At 36.0% G+C, this 20937-nt stretch overlaps 1 protein-coding gene across 1 annotated transcript; it reads left to right on the forward strand.

Moving 5' to 3' along the window:
• The first annotated feature begins 16785 nt into the window (after positions 1–16785).
• LOC110919199 lies at positions 16786–20884 on the forward strand. The gene is made up of 10 exons (XM_022163476.1): positions 16786–16972; positions 17064–17165; positions 17284–17460; positions 17553–17660; positions 17765–17848; positions 17932–17983; positions 18487–18904; positions 19100–19427; positions 19503–20732; positions 20835–20884. The coding sequence occupies exons 1-10, from the start codon at positions 16786–16788 to the stop codon at positions 20882–20884; spliced, it is 2736 nt and encodes a 911-aa protein (XP_022019168.1).
• The last annotated feature ends 53 nt before the right edge of the window (positions 20885–20937 follow it).

Below are 20937 nucleotides of genomic sequence, written 5' to 3' on the forward strand. Positions count from 1 at the left end.
ATCGCCTGCGTCAATCAGAACCGTAGCTGAAATAGAAGTAAAATAGGCTTATATTGTAATTAATAGAGAAATAGGCAAGGTGGCAAACTTGTAAATAAGAGGGAATCTCTTATAACCTTGTGCCTATAAATAGGAGCCTTAGGTTTAGAGTTATAGACTTTTGCCACATTAGAGCTTGGGGAGCTTAGGTGCGTAGAGAGAGAAACTAGAGAGAGAAAGTGGCAAAACGTGATTCACGGAGCTTGTATATGTTACATCATCAATAGAATCACGTCATTTGTACGATCTCGTGTGTTCGGTCACACACGTTCACGGATTCCGCACGTTGAACGTGTCGTTACGCAATCGAATCGGAGCGAAACCGGACCTAACAAGTGGTATCAGAGCAGGTGCTCGGTTGCGAAGATCAAACGCACAGATTCGTATTGGATTTCATCAGAAACAGATTCGAATTTCATTCAGATTTGTCAATTTTCTTCATTTTTGCTTGTTCTTCACGTTATTAACTGAATTTTGACAATTTGAACAGGTTTTCACGGTCGAAAATTGCTGATTTTCGGATATGTTGTGCGAAAGTGATTGATCTACAAGCCTACAAATTTTCAGATCTTAATTCGAAGCCATTTGAGAGAAATCTTGGATTTTCTGTTCGAAAAAAATTGGGATATGATGACTGTTGCTGCATTTGTTCATGTTGAATGCCAACCGATCGAACAGCTGTTCGATCGGTTAGGCTGATCGATCAGCGTGTAGTTGTTTTAATCATTCGGCTAGAAAAGTGTCTTAATCGAGTAATATAACCGAACGGTCAAACAAATCAATTCATGACACATCACATTCACCGTTCGGTTAACAAATAGTTTTATTGCACCTCATTTTTTTTAACTCACTTTGTCAACTGTGATCTTTATTAATCAACTGAATATCAGATGATCACGTGAAACATTAAATACTTTGAATGAATATATTTGAACGGTTCAATCGAATAACAACACATCACCTTTTAGGTCACATAAGTCAACTCTAAGCATTTAGGTTTAATCATTCTACAACAAAATGCATGTGATCTGTTAAGTGTTCAGCAAAACAATAAGTGCATTAATTTTTGGTCGGCCATATACATAGAAGGTCAAATAGAAACAAAGTGCACCGCCCACCTTTTAGAAGGTCAAATAGAAACAAAGTGCACTGCATAATTGTTGACCTAGTGTGTTTGTTTGATTAGAGTCTGCTAGTGCCCAACTGATTGATCAACCAATTTAACAGTACACCGTCAGAATCAACTAGCATTCTGTTTGACCGATCGATCTCTCGTCAAATTTTAGTTGTTTGATATTTTTAAACTGATTGTTTGGTTGTTGATTTGCAGGTAACACGAGGGAATTTACAAGGTAATTCACAAATATAAGTTCATGGCGAAAAATGAACCTATTCCGTGGAAAGATAATCGTACAGAGGAACAGAAGTACAACTATCGAAAAATGGTTGCTGAAGCAAAGATCATCCGACTCTCAGGTGTCTATGAGGAAGCAAAACGTGCAAACCGATGGGATCCAGATAGAGAGTGTTATTTGGATGAATATGGTAACATTGCTGTCGACCACAAGAAGATAGACATTGAAGCCATCATCCAGGAGTACAAAGAAGAGGATGATTATTGGCAGAAGAAATGGTGGGGAGATGAAGAAGAGAAAAAGAAAAAGAAAGAGTTATTAGATGAAATAGAAAGAAACTCAGAAAATATAAGTTTGGATGAGTTTAGTGAATTAATCAACAGGGTTAGAGAAGGAATAACAAAGATTGAAGAATCTAAGAAGGATGAAACTTCAAAATGTGAAGTTGTATGCTCGAAATGCGAAAAATCAGAAGCCGACAGTGTGAAACTCATGAAGGATGTGGAGAGCTTGACATTGGAAAACAATACCCTGAAAAACGAGAAGAAAGCTGATGATGAACAGATTCAGGGTTTACGTTCAAGCTGTGAAAAATTGAGATCTGATAATGACAAACTCTTAAAGAGTTTTGAGAGTTTGTTATTGGAAAACAACAATTTTAAAAAATTGGTAAATGATTTCAAAAGTCAAATGAAGATTTTACAAGATGAGAGAGATATTTTTGGCAAGAATAATTTGGAAAAACAAAGCGAAATAAACTCTCATCTTGCTAAAATTATTCGACTTGAGCATGAAGCTGTAGATGCTCAAAAGAAAATTGCTGAGTTTGAAAAAGATTTTGAAAGCAAAAGCAAATCTTCAGAATCTGAAGATTTCTGGATTAAACTGGAAAACAAAAATTTAAAAGAGAGTGAAACAAGATTTCAAGAACAGTTAAAAGTCTTGGAAAATGAAAAATCTGTTCTTGAAAATCTTAAAATTGAAAATGAAAAATCAATCAAGTCTCATCTTGAAAGAATATCTCAGCTTGAAAATGAAGCTGAAAATTCAAGGATCAAGATTGATGAGCTTGAAATGAAATTGAAAGGTTTTGTGACTTCATCAGACAGGTTGAATTTTCCCTGTCCAAAACCGATCAATTCTGTTCCAATAAGTGACAAGGTCACAAATTTTGACAAAGTCAAAATTGAAGATTGTGATGACAAATCTGATGATGAAAAAGAAAAGGAAGAAAAAAGAAAAACATTTTTGAAATTAAATGAAATGTTTAAAAATACTGTTTTGCAATCTACTGAGAAAGGTGAATGCTCAACGCAAAAACCTGTAAAGAAGAGTGTGGAACAGAAACAAAAAGATAAAAATCTGAAAAATCCTAAAAAGGAAAATAAAAGCTCATCAGATCAATCATCCAATCATTTTCAAAAATCACAAAAGGTTAAAAATGAAAACTCACAAAATGTTGGTAATAAGTGGTGCAGGTTTGACCACAGTGCTCCAAAGTCAAATCCAACATTGAGGAGGAATGCAGATTACTACAAAGCCAGACAGTGTTATGATCTGAGCGTTTGGAGTGAAGGTGATATATGGTATGATAACAGAGTGTGTTACTCTTGTGGAGTTAGAGGTCACATTGCTGTTAACTGCCAGAATTGGAGTTATGAAACGCGAAGATGCTTTAACTGTCAAATTCGAGGACACATTGCCAGAGATTGCCCAAGGAGATCAATGGAAAGATCGAGGGCTGAATCTCAAAGCAAGGCAAAGAAACCAGTCAAAGTCAAGCCCAAAGAACAGAAGGTTCAACAACCTAAAGTTCAGGAAACAAAAGTAAAACTTTCTCAGGGGCAGAAAGACAGACTGCGTAAGAAGAGGAAGAAGGCGAGAGAGTATCTCGAGAAGATTTTGTCCCCGGGTTCATCTGTTGGTAAGAATAAGAGTACTGATGAATCGCTTTACTCGACTGCAAAGTCAAGCAAGCAGAGGTCGTCAGATGCAAATCTGAGGACAAAAGAGGAGATAAAGAAGAAGGTAACATTTAGTGGCAATGAATCTGTTTCTTCGGAAACAAAGGAGCCACATGTCGGCGATGAATCTGACAGATCAAAGTCGGACAAGCCACATTCAGGCAATGATTCTGGTTCGTCAAAACCAGAAGAGCCAAGTTTTGAGGTAAAATTGTCAAAATCACCCAAGACTGGTCAGGCTTGGGTGAATCTGTTTAAATGAAAAAATCCTGACTTGCCGGAGTTCCCAGGTTGGTAAGCGTGGAACATGAATCGGCACATTTCTTGAGAAACTTCACTCTGGTGATTTTTCGTCTTTCAAAAGATAAATCAGGGACATTAAGTTGTACTTGATTCATCTTTCCTACAAGTGATAGTATGAATAACAATGTGATGAAACCCCGAGTTTATGAAATGTCACACAAAACTAATTTTCCGGAAAAACCATTTTGATTAAAACAAACTTAAGTGTTTTGAAATCACAATGGGAAAATAGTTTGTTGTGAGGGGGAGTTCTGATTGTTTATGCCAAATGAATGGCGAATTGAAGTGATTCGATATCAGTTTGTCATTTTATTTGTACAGTTTTCAAATTTTCCTTGAAAATCAAAATTGAAACATATTTTGATTTTAGGGGGAGAAAAATTTAAAAAAAATTAGAAAATTTGAAAAATTCCAAAAACATTGAAAAAGCAAAAATGAGTTTTGTTGATAAAAGAGGAAATGATAGTACATCAGTGGACTATCACAGCATGCTAAAGAAATGAATTGTGAAAAGTGATAAACGGTCTCACTAATGATGTGACGATAGGTTTTCGTACATTTAGTAGATTTATTTGGGATATAAACCTAAAATTTCAAAACTTGCGAAATTTGTGGGGAACACTACTTGGATATATAGGTAACCCCTGAAATCTCGTTTGAAAGGTCTCGTATTCTGATATACTAGGTGTTTATACTCTATGATGTCTGGGGTATTATTCCGGGACTTCTGCTGAACGGTAGTTCTGACCTAGTCCTTGGCTAATACTTTCACCAAAATGCTTGAAACATAGCATTATAGCCCTCAGATTGATTAGACAATAAAATTGATAATCATCTGTTGTAGCTGAAAAGATCCTCTAAAGGGGACACACTTCAAAGTCGAAACTGATATCTCTCTGCTGAACGGAAGTTCTGACCTGAGATCCCTCAGTTCTCGCATTTAACCCCTAATTTATGTACAGACATCATCGTAGTATTCTTGCCTGTAAGACTGAATATTGAGATTCTGGATACGGGAGTATATTCAAGAGGTGGGACACATGAATTGAGCTAAGTTCCTAAAACATCTAAATCGTATCCTGAATAGATTGAAAATTGTGTGAAAATTTAAGAGGACAACTATATCGTCAATCGAGGTGAATCGTTTAGAACTTAAAATGATTAAAAGCTTAACGGTGCTAGTGATTTGTCTCAAGAACTGATATGATCCTCTTACACAAACTCACAAAAATATTATTTGTATATATTTGTTTTCTGCATTTCATTCAAAATTAAAAACCCAAAAAGATTTTCGGAGTGTTTTAGCATAAAGTTTGAAAAATCAAAAAGATTTTCAACAACTGATTTTGAAAAGCTGATATTCAAAATTCGAGTGCTATTCATGATGAACAGGTTTGGGAGAATATGTTGAAAACTTTGAATGTCATATACAAATATTTTAAAAGATTGTGTATATTGGTTAATCAAGGTCATTTATTTGAACTTGATGTAACTAATGTGTTTGTTGTAAATGATTTCTACCGGTAAGTTTACGGGAATTAATTGTTATAAATTTGTGAAACTTATAGTGAGGTAGAGGATATGCAGGTTAACCAGGTTTCAAGTCCTGAGCAGATGTAGAACAAAGCCAGGAATTGATTCTGAACTTGTGAAACGTCGAAAGCCAGACTACGATCCCGACAGCTGAGTCTAAGGGGGAGTCTGAAGACGAGCTCAACGCAAACGAAAGCGTGGATTCAAAGAGCCAGGTATTGTTCCTGGAAGAGCTTGTAATCGGAAAGCAGGTGTTGATCCCAAAAGCACGGAAGCTTGACGAAAGGGGGAGCCTGAAGAAAAAGAGTCTAAGCGAGAGGGGGAGCAACGGAAGCTCAAAAACAGATCCACAGGGATTTTGTTCGAGAAAAAGGGAGTCTATGGTTGCTGATACCATCAAACCTTCAAGAAGACTCAGAGAGAGAGAGAGAGAAAGTCTAGTCGCTACGAGTTTGACTACAGATTGACTGCGGCAATATCCAAGGGGGAGTCTGTTAGTGCAGTGATGTCTATCGCCTGCGTCAATCAGAACCGTAGCTGAAATAGAAGTAAAATAGGCTTATATTGTAATTAATAGAGAAATAGGCAAGGTGGCAAACTTGTAAATAAGAGGGAATCTCTTATAACCTTGTGCCTATAAATAGGAGCCTTAGGTTTAGAGTTATAGACTTTTGCCACATTAGAGCTTGGGGAGCTTAGGTGCGTAGAGAGAGAAACTAGAGAGAGAAAGTGGCAAAACGTGATTCACGGAGCTTGTATATGTTACATCATCAATAGAATCACGTCATTTGTACGATCTCGTGTGTTCGGTCACACACGTTCACGGATTCCGCACGTTGAACGTGTCGTTACGCAATCGAATCGGAGCGAAACCGGACCTAACAGACTCTCAAGCACGGACCAAGTAAGAGTCACCTTTCCTCTTATAGATAAAAGAGATGATTTCCACAAAGAAAATCATTTCTCAAAAATATCATACACCGGCCGCCAATTATTAATCCGGTTCATATTTGCTCCTACAGTAAGGCCAATGTATTTAAAAGGCAAGGAATCCAACTTACACCCCACCCCCACCCACACGCCATATCTTCCACCTCAGCGAAACTAACACCCAACCCGTAAACATTAGATTTACCAATGTTTATGTTCAGCCCTGAACACGCGTGGAAACATCTGAGGATTCTGACTACGTTTGAGACATTTTCCTTATCCCATTCTCCTAAAATAAGAGCGTCGTCCGCATAGAGTAAATGTGACACGGTTGGCTTATCGTTGGGGAGCAAAATACCCTTCACAGCACTACCCTCACAAGCCCTCGCGATCATACATGAAAGAGCCTTATGAAAACCACGAATAAGAAAGGTGAAAGCGGATAACCTTGTCTCATACCCTTTTGACATTGAAACTCAAAGGTAGGCGATCCATTAACAAGAATCAAAGCCCGAGCCGCCGAGAGAATTCCCCTAATCCATGCACACAATTTGGTGTGGAAGCCCATTTGTTCTAGAACGTCCACCATGAAATTCCAATTGACAATGTCGTCGGCTTTTTCAAAGTCAATTTTGAGAATAAACGCCTTTTTCTTGCTTCTCTTGATCCAGTTTTGAACTTCATTTAAGATAAGCGGACCATCAAGAATAAACCTACCTCCGAGAAAACGCTGATTGAGATGAGGAAGTAAGCGACCCCAGGACAGATTTTAATCTATTCGCGAGGATTTTCATTTTTATTGATAATACCCACCAAGCTGATAGGACGATACTCCTTTAACCCCACCGGATCTCTAACCTTGGAGATAAGCGCAATGAAAGACGAACCGCACCCGACATTGATAGATCCTGAATCATAAAAGGCTTCTAAGATATTGAATAAATCCTCCTCAAAGTACTTCCAAAAATGCTTTATAAACCGGAAGTTTATACCATCAGGACCCAGAGCCCGATCGTCCTCGCATTTGAAAACAACTTTTTTTATTTCCTCCCGGGAAAACTTCAACCCCAGCCCGTCCCTAACATTTTCAAAAATCCTCCTAATTCCCGAACATACAAGATGAGGCCGAATCGGTTATTTTTCAACAATTTATCTTTAAAAAATTCTGAAAACCTCTTTTTAGATAATACTTGGCTTCATTTTCCAGACTCCTCCCAATTCCACTCCTTGAATTATATTATTAGCTTTCCTACAATTTAACAACAAATGAAAAATTTAAGAATTCTCGTCGCCGTCTCTGGCCCATCTGATTCGCGAACGCTGCTTTAGGTCTCTAATTTTTTTATCCTCTTCCTCCTTTATGACTTTCTTACTTTTCGAAAATATCCATTCTTCCTCTTCTTTGAGGTCCCTCTCTTCTAACACCTCCTCTAGAGCTTCCAGATCCGCTCTCGCATACGCCACCAAATGACCCTTTTTTTTAGCATATCATCCCTCCAGTCCTTTAAACGGTTTCTTAGGTGACACAGCTTCTTGATAAACCTCAGATCCACAAGACCCCCACTTTCCACAAAGCTACCAAACGCCTCAGTGACAGCTTCCTCGTAACCTTCTCTACCGATCCACGAATTGAAAACCCGGAAAGGACGGGCCCCGAAATTAACGGCTTTGGTGAGTAAAATTATCGGACAGTGGTCTGACAGAAACCGCGACAGCGTCTCAGAACACGCTTCAGGCCAAGCATTAAAGAATTCCACGTTAACCAGGAATCTATCGAGCTTACTCAACTTTCTACCATGATCTGAACTGCACGTGAACCGCCTGCCTTGCATATTGTATTCGATCAGCCCTGCTTCAAAGATGAACGAATTAAATTGTTAGCACATGAAGGCTTGAAGGAACAGTTCCTTTTCTCCTCCCGGAACCGGACAGCGTTGAAGTCCCCAGTGACAACACAGTAACCATCATTCCCTGAAATCATAGAAATCAGCGAATCCCAAAGAGATTTTTCTGCAAACACTCCCTGAGGAGCGTAGACATTGAGAATGTTCATAACAACGTCGCATCCCAACAAAGTACCCCTGATGTGAAGAAAGTTCCTGCCTTTGGTGGACCCGTCTAACAAAACATCGATTCGTCCCACATACACACTAGCCCTCCTGACATCCCAACTGATTTAACACTGTCCAAGCCGAACCTGTTGCTGCCCCAGAAACCTCCAACCTCCACCGGAAGCAACCTTTCCTATTTAGTTTCCTGAAGAGCCAAGAAATTAATATCGTATTTCACTTTGATTCCTTTCACCCACCCCGGTTTGTTGTCACCCCCTAAGCCATGAATATTCGGTGAGAGAATATTCAGGACCCAACCCCATTAATTCTTGTAACTTCCACGAGGTTCCTGATCAGGTCTGTGTGCTTCGAGAGATCCGTTCCAACCACAGCACCCACTACAACAGTTCGAGCCACCTCCTGTTCGATCGGCTCCCTTGTAACCTTGTCATTTCTGTTCGCTTGACGTGAACTTGTCGTGTCCACCAGTTGGGACTCCACCACCCTGCTGATAATAACCGGATCCGAGTTCGCTCTTTCGTTCCGATCGAAAACCCACCGAGAATTCGAACCCCCTAGGTTATCGTCTACAGGGGGCATCCCCTTTGAGAAGCTTCTTTCCACCATTTCATCTAATGTAGACTTGGGCCTCTTTCTAGGCCTCAGCGAAGGGGACACTAAGTCCTTATTCAATTGGGCCTGGCCTCCCTTGGGTTTAACATAAACATTGGGCTTCTTCACGGCCCGTTTTCCTTTATCTTCAGAATTGAAAAAATAAACATTATTAATGTTATGGGCCTACCCTTATCAGCCGCATTAACTGATCACATCTGGGGATTTTCTAACTGACAAAAAACCTCTCTCCTAGGGAAACCACCTCATGCCGCCTCGGTTCCTCCCCCACCAACTTCTCTCTCCTCATGCATGGACTTCTCATTTCCGTGCACCGTCTCTTTGGCTTCCGACGTTGCTTGCTTCGCCGAATCATTACCTTCCGATGACTCGCTGGCGGAGAAACTGTCTTCACTGGAATCGTCATCCACGTCCTCTACCTCCAAAAAATCTGGAATCCAATCATCCAACTCTTCTAAAATCCATACCCTTAACCAGCAGATCCCCCATGTCTAGGCATAACCCAGACACATTGATGATCGTCCCAAAAACTTGACCAATTCTAGTAAACATCTCCTCTTCCCCCGGATTTTACGGGACTCCTGTGATCTTGAGCCAAGTAGTACGTTTGAATGGAAGCGATTGCCCATTCCAAATGTCTAACCTACTGAACCAACCTTTCAAGTCTTCTTGACTTTCTAGAAAGAAAGAAGCCTCCTCCAACCCACCAAAACAAACGAGAACCGAGAAGCCATCGAGATAGTGCAAGGCCGTGAACGGGACTTACAAGGCATTGAGATGCTTATTAATGTTAATTAAAGAATCGAGATTGGTTGTCCTTCCCACTAGAGCCCTGCCTTGAAGATCCTTAAAAGCACTAGTCTCCGAGGAAACCTTGATAACACTACCTTGTAATTCCGATGATCCCCCTCTATCAACCCCTCCGGAACCTCTTGCCAGAATTTCTCTGTAGGAGAATTCACCCCTCCACACCTGGCCCCTCCCCGACATCACCGACGGGGGCCGTTGATCCAGACCGTTTTGGCGCGGAGCATTCTTATCCTTAGCCTCCGACTCACGGTGTTCAGCATTCTCTAAAGCGAGCCTGACAATGTTAACATGGAGCTTATTCCCTCCCATCTTCACGTTATGCAAACTGCGTTCCAGTTCCACCTTGTCCTTCATGTCCCTAAAACTCACAAACCAGAACCTGTTGCCTCGCTTATCCTTCTTCCTCGCGATGTATGTACTAGAAACCTCTCCGATCACAGCCAAGAACGAGGAGAGTTCCCACGGAGTGCAGCCGTTTGGGAGATTGGACACATAAAACTTGGTGATATTCCTTTCCAGCCTCTTCCTGTTAGCCTGGTTATCTCCTACCGATTTCTTCTCCAGAGAATCGCCATCCCTCCGGTGACCATTGGCCTCCTGCCTTGGGGCATCACCGGGTCTTCTCTCCATCTCTCACTCTTTTGTTATTGGTTTTTTTTTTTTTTTTGTGATTCCATTTGCAGGTACTTTTAACATTAGTAGGTCTATTTGCAAATTAATTAACCACTATCATTTAGCATTCTAATGCTTCATGTTCTTAGTTATTAGAGTAGTTCCTAAGAATTCTCAAAATATTTTGGACCCAGGGCGAGTAAAATAATTGGGCCCTTATAAGATAAACTAAATAATCATCATCCTTACGTCTCGTTCTTCTTTTTTCCCACCATCGGCCCTCACAAACCTTTTATTTATTTTATAGTCTAAATTTTTAATGAGTTTTAATCATTGGACATTTTTTAATAGTTGAATAATTTGATTAGTTAGGTATGTTTTAATTTGGGTTTAGATTTTTTTAAGGAAAATTAACAAAAAATAATATTTTGTAAAAGGTGTATTTAATGGGCTATATTGTGTCAATTCCAAAACTCAATTCTTGGAAAAAAAGAGTAACATTTGGGTTTCGAACCAACAACACACAATTAAATACAACATTCATTAACCAGTTTGGTTTTAGCAATATCTTATAAGGTAGTACTTATTATATTTTGAAAGTAATATATGGATGAGGAATAGTGGTGATGACTCCATGTATGTATGATAATGTCTCGCTATCGGTTTATAACAATTTTTTGTGATGATTAATGAAGTATTTTTTGCTGTTAAAAAAAACTAGTTATTATATTTACATATACATATGTATAAAAGCTTTAAAAAAATCTCAGGCCCCTGGAGGATTTGAGCCTTGGGCCGTCACCCACCTCGCCCTCCCTCCAGGCCAAGCGTGTTAATCTATCTATACTTTCTATAAAAGAAGAAATCCAAGTGACATAAGAAAAGCTGATGTGTCAGCTTGAGAGCATGTCCAACAAGGCTTTTCTTATGTCATCTGCGATGAGGTGGCAGCGATAGAGGAAGCATAGTGACATCATAATTTCAAAGATCTGCCATCCAAACCACTGCCCCAACTTTTAATTTCAAAAGTCTGGCCCACATTCAATTATGAAACCACTGATGTTCATTGAAATTTCAAATGACTGATGCTCATTAAAATGGGAGGGTAATTTGAAATTTAAAACTTCATAGGGATATGAAATTTGCATTTAATGTCATCAGAGCTTCAATTCTTCTCTCTCTCAAATATAAATTCAAACCCAAATTGAAAGTCGATCAAAATTTCAAAAACCCATTTCAATCTCTCTGTCTACTCTCTCTCAACTCTCTATTTCTAAAACTGTAGATATAGAGAAGAGGATGAAGACGAGAGAGGCGTTGCATTTATCATCGATTTCAATGGTAGTTTAAAAATAGATATTTTTGATATTTTTTGATTTTTTCATTTTATCATGAACTGAAAGTTTGTATGCTAAATGTTCTTTAGGTAGATCTTGCTAGATTCGTTAATTGGTGTTGAAGTCTTGGGTTCGTTGGCCGAGCTTCCGAATGTGATCAAGGTTATAAAATGGATCTCAACTTTATTGATGAAGAGATAATGTCTGTGTGTGTTTGAAATAAATCATGATTCTATGAAATTTGATTGATATGTTTGTAGCTTTTGATTATAATATTTTTTTTATTTTTTCTTTTTATCATGAACTGAAAGTTTGTATGCTGAATGTTCTTCAGGTAGATCATGCTGGATTTGTTATTTGGTGTTGAAGTCCTGAGTTCGTTGGCCAAGCTTCCGAATGTGATCAAGGTTATAAAATGATTTTATGAAATTTGTTTGATATGTTTGTAGCTTTTGATTATGATATTTTTTTGAATTTTTCTTTTTATCATGACAGATGAGAGTTTGTATGCTAAATGTTCTTCAGGTAGATCTTGCTGGATTTGTTATTTGGTGTTGAAGTCTTGGGTTCGTTGGCCGAGCTTCCGAATGTGATCAAGGTTATAAAATGGATCTCAACTTTATTGATGAAGAGGTATGTCTGTGTGTGTTTAAAATAAATCATGATTCTATGAAATTTGATTGATATGTTTGTAGCTTTTGATTATGATGCATTTGATTTTTTCTTTTTATCATGAACTGAAAGTTTGGATGCTAAATGTTCTTCAGGTAGATCTTGCTGGATTTGTTATTTGGTGTTGAAGTCCTGAGTTCGTTGGCCGAGCTTCCGAATGTGATCAAGGTTATAAAATGATTTTATGAAATTTATTTGATATGTTTGTAGCTTTTGATTTTGTCTTTGATTTGTATAGATTGTTTATTGTTTATTCAGATGCTTGCATTGGTGTATGAATGTTGTTAAAGAGGAAGCACTTATGTAAAACCACTGCTCAGTAACAGCGCTGCTCTTAAACATTCAATTATGAAACCGCTGATGTTCATTGAATTTTTTTGATTTTTTCTTTTTATCATGAACTGAAAGTTTGGATGCTAAATGTTCTTCAGGTAGATCTTGCTGGATTTGTTATTTGGTGTTGAAGTCCTGAGTTCGTTGGCCGAGCTTTCGAATGTGATCAAGGTTATAAAATGATTTTATGAAATTTGTTTGATATGTTTGTAGCTTTTGATTTTGTCTTTGATTTGTATAGATTGTTTATTTTTTATTCAGATGCTTGCATTGGTGTATGAATGTTGTTAAAGAGGAAGCACTTATGTACCTAAGGCCTGATCAACCAAAGGAAAACCACTACTCAGTAACAGCGCTGCTCTTAAACATTCAATTATGAAACCGCTGATGTTCATTGAAATTTCAAACGACTGATGCTCATTAAAATGGGAGGGTAATTTGAAATTTCAAACGAATTGAAGCGGTGGTTCTTGTGTAACAGTGTTTAGTGTATCGGTGTTTAGATTTTGTTTAAGCTTCGATGATGGTTGTTAGATTTGTTAAAATGTAATTGCTTCAGTTTGAATATTATTGTTATTATATTATCATCTGTTGATCGTGTTCTGTTAAAGCACTGCTCTTAAACATTCTCTGTTGAACTGCATCATCTGTTAGTCCATAGGAGAGGTGTGTGTAAACAGATGTTTGGAATCCTCTGTTGAAGTCTATCACTGTTAAGTCACAGCAGATGTTAGCAATTTATACTGTGGAATGATCAGCAGATGTTATGTTTTGTAGACCTTTGTTTCAACAACAGATGTTAGCCTTATGATACTTTTGTATTAGCAGAGGTTGTTTTATCAGCAGAGATTATTTGCTGTAACAGTCTTTGTGTTTATTAGCAGAGGTTGTTTTATCAGCAGAGTTTATTTGCTATAACAATGTTTGTGTTTATTAGCAGAGGTTGTGTTTATTAGCAGAGGTCATTTGCTATAACAGTGTTTGTGTTTATCAGCAGAGGTTGTGTTTAGTAGCAGAGGTCATTTGCTATAACAGTCCTTGTGTTTATCAGCAGATGTAGTTTGTAACAACAGACTTTGCTTGAACAGATTTTCTGTTTGACAGAGCTTTTGGTTTGTCAGATTTTATCTAAATATAGGTTGACTGTATAAATTTACAGAGTATAGTTCAATATATAATTTATCATGAAGGGCCAATTAAAATATATGGAGAATGTACAACAAAGATTTAAGTTAATATAAATAGTAAGATAGGAATACATGATTATAATTTAAATATTCGGAAGTCGTAAGTTTTCAAAATATAGAAGTTTGATATATCACCATCCCATAATTTATCTCAAATGAGATAATACCAACAACTACAACTATCTGTAGACATTCTTTAAGATCAGCTTGGCTTTTTCTTCAGAGTTGACAAATTTGCATCTCATATTTCTGTAGATACCATTGGGCTTAGTGAACTTCTTGGTGAATTGACAAGCCGCGTATCTAAATCCCTTGCCATGCTTCTCCCGTCGAAAGTCAATTACAGTGTCAACTCCATTCAGATTTTCAACTGTCATCTTCAATGTTCTATGAATCCTTGATAAAGAAGCTACTTTCACATTCAGACGCTTAAAAATAAATATAAAATACCAATAATTAATAAGAAATACATAATGTATTTAAGTAAAGTAACAAAAATTACAGCTTAATTGTAACAAACATTTAACATCCTTTGAATGAGGAATAATATATTAACAAAATAAACTTACAAAATGTTTGTTGCAGTACCATACGATTTGTAAGGGGTATTCATCAGTATCAGCTTCATAATCTGAGACAGCGGCATCAAAATCTGCATCGTCGATATCATCGGATGATTCATTCGATACAACATAATCACTATCAGAATCTGTGTTATTGGATTCTTCAACATCCGACTGGTGTTGTAGATCCTCGGTAAGTTGAGGAACTTCCAAATTGGGTGAGGAAGTATCGTCTATTGGACTGTCATTGGATTTTGGTGCAACAATCTCACATATATTCAAATCAAAGGCAGTAAGCAGAAAGATGTAATCCATTGCGTATCTTAAAACAAGTACAATTCCTGTTTCCGTACGCATGTAGTGCACAACCTTTTCCCATCCATCGGTTATAAAGTAACAATTCCGAAGAGGATCACGTTGAAGTAGTACATCAAAAGAGTCCCGCTGATTCACATAGATCTTAAATGTCTTTTTAAGTTTACCAACTCCAATACTGACGTTAACTAACTCTTTAGGTATTAGCTGAACAAAAACATATAAAATTATGAAATCAAACAAAGGTACAATAAAATTAACAAATATATCACTAATTACTATAGTAACATTTAAGTATTGGATTAAAATACCAAAACTTACCAACACGTCTTTACAAACATCAGTAAAATTGTGGGAAAATGAATCCATACATCCAAACTTCCTCTCAAACGATATTGATGTGATCATCGAAATCATTGGAAGTTTTGTTGGATAATGATGAACTTTTTCAAAAGGTGTCAGCAGGTATGTATATGGTGCAGTTTTTTTAAATACCAACAGACATCCTTCTTTCAATGAAAGGTCAGAGACAACTGAGGACCATCCTTCTTTTAGAGCAAAAGTTCCATTGTGTTTTGAAAATTGGTAATCCCATCTCATACCGTTTACACACTCTATAACGCCAATGTTACCAGGAACTTCTTTGAGTAAATGATTATTTGCAAAGTTTTGTGGTATTATCTGTTGAGTTCAAGTATTTAAGTATTGGCAAATGTTATATGTGAATTAATTGTTAACAATAAAACTAAAGAAAATGGTTTTAATGTAATAATCTTACCAAGATTTTGGAATTAAGAGAATCCAGATATTTATAAAAAGACATCTTCCAAGATATTATGTTTCTTGTTAAAAATGAAAGAAAAAATGAAACAATGTATTTTATCAGATACTTCATTATTTATAAAGAATGTGATAACAAATGTGAACCAACAATGTTTAACATATCTATGTCATTCAGATAACGCATTTAATATATATCGATTTATCTAGAGTATAACAATAAATAAAAGATTTGTCATTTAATCATATTCTTTAATATGAAGTAAGAAAAACAACAAAATATACCTTATCGATTGCTTTCAAGAATCCAAATGTAAGACCATATCTAACAAAACTTCAAATCAGAAACATTATAAAAAATAAAAAAGCTTGTAAAATTAAATTGATATATCATCTAAAACATGCAATACATTGAGAACAGTCTTCATAACAGTTGTTAATCATGTGCATATGAAACTAATGTATATACAAATTTTAATAAATATTATTATACCTTGATCGAAGTTGTTGATGATGTCAAAAGTAAGAAGAATTCAAGTGGAGTGATTCAATATTTCAAATGGACATCGGTGATTAAAACTTGAAGCACTTTTTATGAGATCAGACAAACAATTTTGTAAAGTGGATTTGGAGAGTCGTTAAAAAGGTAAAGTATGTTTCTATCTGCCTCTATGTAATAAGGTAAACCGCCATTGGGATAATAAATTACATTTTACCGCCATTGAGATAAGGAACTTACATTTTACCCCTTAATAATATAGCTTTCTTTTACAAATAAGTCAAATCATTTTCGAAAAATTCAAACCATTTTCAAAATACTTTGAAAGTCTTTTTCTTGAGTACTTAACAATCTTCTTCATTCAGATATTTGAAATTATGGCTACAGATAATAGAATTTCAAGTAAGTATGAACTGTTCTTACAACCAAGTCAAAGTCAAGTCTGTGCTGAAGTAAGGAAAAAAAGGAAGCGTGTTCTGCAACAAAAGTGAAACAAGAGTGCTTTTCATCGCACATCGACATCTGATTCTGTTAAAAGGATTCCATTATTAAACACTCCAAGTGGTATGTCTTGTAGGTTTGTAAACAAAATTTTACAAGAAATATATATTTATATGTTATCTTTTGGGAATCCTTACACATGTTTCGTATTTTACAAGTTTCAACAACCAATGTTGAGAGAAGGAATGTGTATCATTTTCCTACTTATGCTACTCCAAATATTAGCAGTTATTTGTTTCACACATCTTCTGAAGTAAGAGGTATACTTACTGCAGATATTTTTTTGGTAATTTCAAAAAATTTTCACAATACTTTCAAAGTTCTTTTCTCGAGTTGTCACCAATCATTTCCATTCAAGATTTTAAAATATGGATATAGATAACACAATTTCAAGTAAGTATGAAGTTGACCTTCAAGCAATTCAATGTCAAATGTGTGCTGAAGAAAGAGAAAAATTGAAGTATCTTCTTCAACAAAAGAGAAACAACAGAGGTTGTCATCCTGCATCAACATCTGATTCTGTTGAAAGGAGTCCATTTTCAAAAACTTCAAGTGGTATGTGTTAGAGTTTTACAGACAAAATTTAAAAGAAATATGTCGTATATGTTATGTTTTTGGAATCCTTACATATGTTCTATTTTACAAGTTTCATGCACCAATGTTCAGAGAAGGAATGTGTATCATCTTCCTGTTTATGCTACTCCAAATATTAGTAGTAATTTGTTTTACTCATCTACACAAGTAAAAGGTATACTTACTGCAGATATTTTTTGGTAATTTCAAATAATTTTCACAATACTTTCAAAGTTCTTTTCTCGAGTTGTCAACAATCTTTTCCATTTAAGTATTTTAAAATATGGATATAGATAAGACAACTTCAAGTAGGTATGAAGTTGACCATCAAGCAATTCAACGTCAAATGTGTGCTGAAGAAAGAGAAAAAAGGAAGTATGTTCTTCAACAAAAGAGAAACAACAGAGGTTGTCATCCTGCATCAACATCTGATTCTGTTGAAAGGATTCCATTTTCAAATACTTCAAGTGGTATGTATTATAGTTTTGCAAACAAAATTTAAAAGAAATATGTATGTATATGTTATGTTTTTGGAATCCTTACATATGTTCTATTTTACAAGGTTCAATCAACAATGTCGAAAGAAGGGATGTCCATCACACTCCTTTTGGAAGTACCAAGCAAATATCCAATTTTGTTGAGAGGACTCCGTTATCAGATATTACAAATTGTATGTTTTAAGTTTAATAAAACAAAAGATTTGTTTAATCTTAAGTTTTATGAATTATATGTATATATATATATATATATCTTATTTTACAAGCTTCAATATAGGTGGAATATCTAAAATTGAATTACAAATGAGTGATGAGATGTTACCAGATTCTGTGGTTAAGAAGATTCATGGAATTTCTAAAGGTATAAGATACGAATGTAAATTCGTGTTAACTTTTCAATATGTAGAAAACTTATGTTGACTGATAAATTTACTAAGTTTGTAGATTATATTGATCATGGAGATGCCATATTTGTGTGTTGTAAATGTGATGCAATGTTATGGGAAGATGAAATGCTCAGGGGAAATAAAAAACATAACAAAACATCCTATTCTCTTTGTTGTTCAAATGGAGATGTTGAGCTACCACGGCCGCCTACACCTCCTCCATTACTACGTCATTTATATAAAAGTCGTACCTCACAGTCTCGTAATTTCATGGATAGTATTCGAGCATATAACATGATGTTTTCCTTCACATACTCTTGGTGGGAAGGTTAACAAAAGTTATCAGATAGGTAAAGGTCCTTATGTATTTAGACTACAACGTCAGAATTATCATCGAATGGGTAGTCTACTTCCAGACGATGGGGAAGAACCTAAATTCTCCCAGCTTTACATATATGATTAACAAAACGAAGTTGTAAATCATCAAAAAGTAGTAAGGTAATTTCTTTATGATAAATGTGGCATTTAAGAATATATATTTTGCTTTTCAGTATATTGACATTCATTATTATTTGAAATGAATGTAAATTTTAACATTTTATATTTATGGCAGTTCTCACATAGAATGCAAAACTACAAGAAACAACCAGCTTGATAGTACAACCATAGAGGGTCTTAAAGATATGTTGGATTCTTGCAATCCTCTTGTCCAATCCTTCAGAATGGTAAGAGATTGTTTTCAAGAAAATGAGTTTCAAGATGTAAGCTTGAAGCTTATTGGAACAAGAGATAAGGATGGAAGAGTTCACAATTTGCCAACAGCATCAGAAATTGCTGCTTTAATACATGGTGATTTTGATGGAGCATTTGATAAACGGGACATTGTTGTTAGAAAGAAGTCTGGTGGTCTTCAAAGAATCAATGAGCTTCATCCCTCTTACCTTGCTTTGCAATATCCACTTATTTTCCCATATGCTGAAGATGGTTATAGAGTTGGTATTAAACATAGAGGGATTGCAATTGATGATGAGGTACTTAGAACCAATCTTACAATTAGAGAATTCTTTTGTTACAAAATTCAAGATAGACATAATCAATTTTCATTGTTAGTTAATGCGAAAAAACTATTTCAGCAGTTTTTGGTTGATGGATACGCGATGATAGAATCTGCCATGTTGAATTATATAAGGACATAACAACCTAAACTTAGAGTGCAAAATATTAAGAATTTGAATGCTACTACTGAAAGTGGAGAGAATAATGCCTCAAGTTGTGGTAAACCTATACTTTTACCTTCATCATTTACTGGTGGTTCTAGATATATGATGCAAAAGTACTTGGATGCTATGGCAATTTGCAAGTCTGTTGGATATCCCGATTTATTCATAACGGTGACTTGTAATCCAAACTGGCCTGAGATTTACAGGTGTCTGCACGATAAAGCTCTTAATGCTGAAGACAGACCGGATATTATCTCTAGAATATTCAAGTGTAAATTGGATCATCTTATAAAAGATTTCAAGAAACATAAATTCTTTGGTGATATACAACCAGGTACCCTTTAGTTATATTTTTTACTTTGAACATCTAATTATATTTATTTAACAACCCACTGTTCAAAAATTTCAGTTATGTATACAGTGGAATTTCAGAAGCGTGGACTCCCACATGCTCACATATGTTTGTTCTTGGGTGCTGAAAGCAAATTTCCAAATGCATCTGATATTGATCGTGTTATTACTGCTGAGATACCAGATAAAGAAAGAGATCTTGAATTATATGAGTTTGTCAAGCAATTTATGATTCATGGACCATGTGGTACAGACAACCCACTTTGTCCATGTATGGTTCAGCAAAAATGTTCTAAAACGTTTCCCAAAAAATATGTAGATGAGACTTGTGTTGATTCTGAAGGATATCCAGTCTATCGTCGCCGTCAAACAAGTAATACGGTAGTAAAGAATTGTGTGACACTTGATAATAGATTTGTAGTTCCTTACAATACTCTCCTGCTCAGAAAGTATCAATGCCACATTAACGTTGAATGGTGCAACCAGTCAGGTTCTATCAAATATTTGTTTAAATTTATTAATAAGGGGCCTAATAGAGTGACTACTTCTGTTTTTCAAGCCAATAGCACCAAGAATAATACGGAACAGAATGTAGCTGTAGATGAGATAAAAGCATACCATGATTGTAGATATATCTCTGCTTGTGAAACTGCTTGGAGAATATTCATGTATATTATACATTATAGATATCCAGGTGTTGAAGTATTACCTTTTCATTGTGAAGATGGTCAGAGTATTATGTATAACCATCATGATAATTTGTGTGATATTGTTACTGATCCAACTGTGAAAATGACAATGTTTACAGAGTGGATGAATTGTAATAAAGTCGATGAATTTGCCAGGACATTGAGGTATGTTCAGTTTCCGGGATATTATGTATGGAATGCTAAAAATCGCAAATGGAATCGAAGAAAGCATCCGTATGGATCAATTGGGAAGGTACATTATGTCCCACCATCACTTGGTGATTGTTATTACCTAAGGATTTTACTGAATCATATTAAGGGACCAACCTGTTTTGAAGATATAAAAGCAATTGATGGGCAAGTTTTTAAAACATTTAAAGATGCATGTTTTGCACGGGGGCTGTTGGATGATGTTAAAGAATATGTTAATGTTGTCAAAGAAGCTAGCACATGGTCAACCAGAGATTTCTTGAGGGCCTTTTTTGTAATGTTGTTGCTATCAAATTCGATATCTTGTCCTGGTGATTTTTGGTCAGAAACGAAGTCCCTGTTATGTGAAGACATTTTGTATCAGCAACGAAAGATAACTGGTATTGCAGGTAATGTTATTATTTTATTAAAGTTATATCCAATTACATTAAAATTATGCAATAGTTCTGTTATTGGGAAAAAACTAATACTTTTTTCAACATTTGTTTTAGATTTGGATCTTCAACAGGAAGAACTTGAATGTCACACCCCGACCACGTAGAACATACAAAACGTGGCGGAAACGTCGGGAGTGTTGTAACAGAATCAATTGTT

Source organism: Helianthus annuus, chromosome 16 (assembly GCF_002127325.2).
Source record: "Helianthus annuus cultivar XRQ/B chromosome 16, HanXRQr2.0-SUNRISE, whole genome shotgun sequence".
NCBI classification, from domain to species: Eukaryota; Viridiplantae; Streptophyta; class Magnoliopsida; order Asterales; family Asteraceae; genus Helianthus; species Helianthus annuus.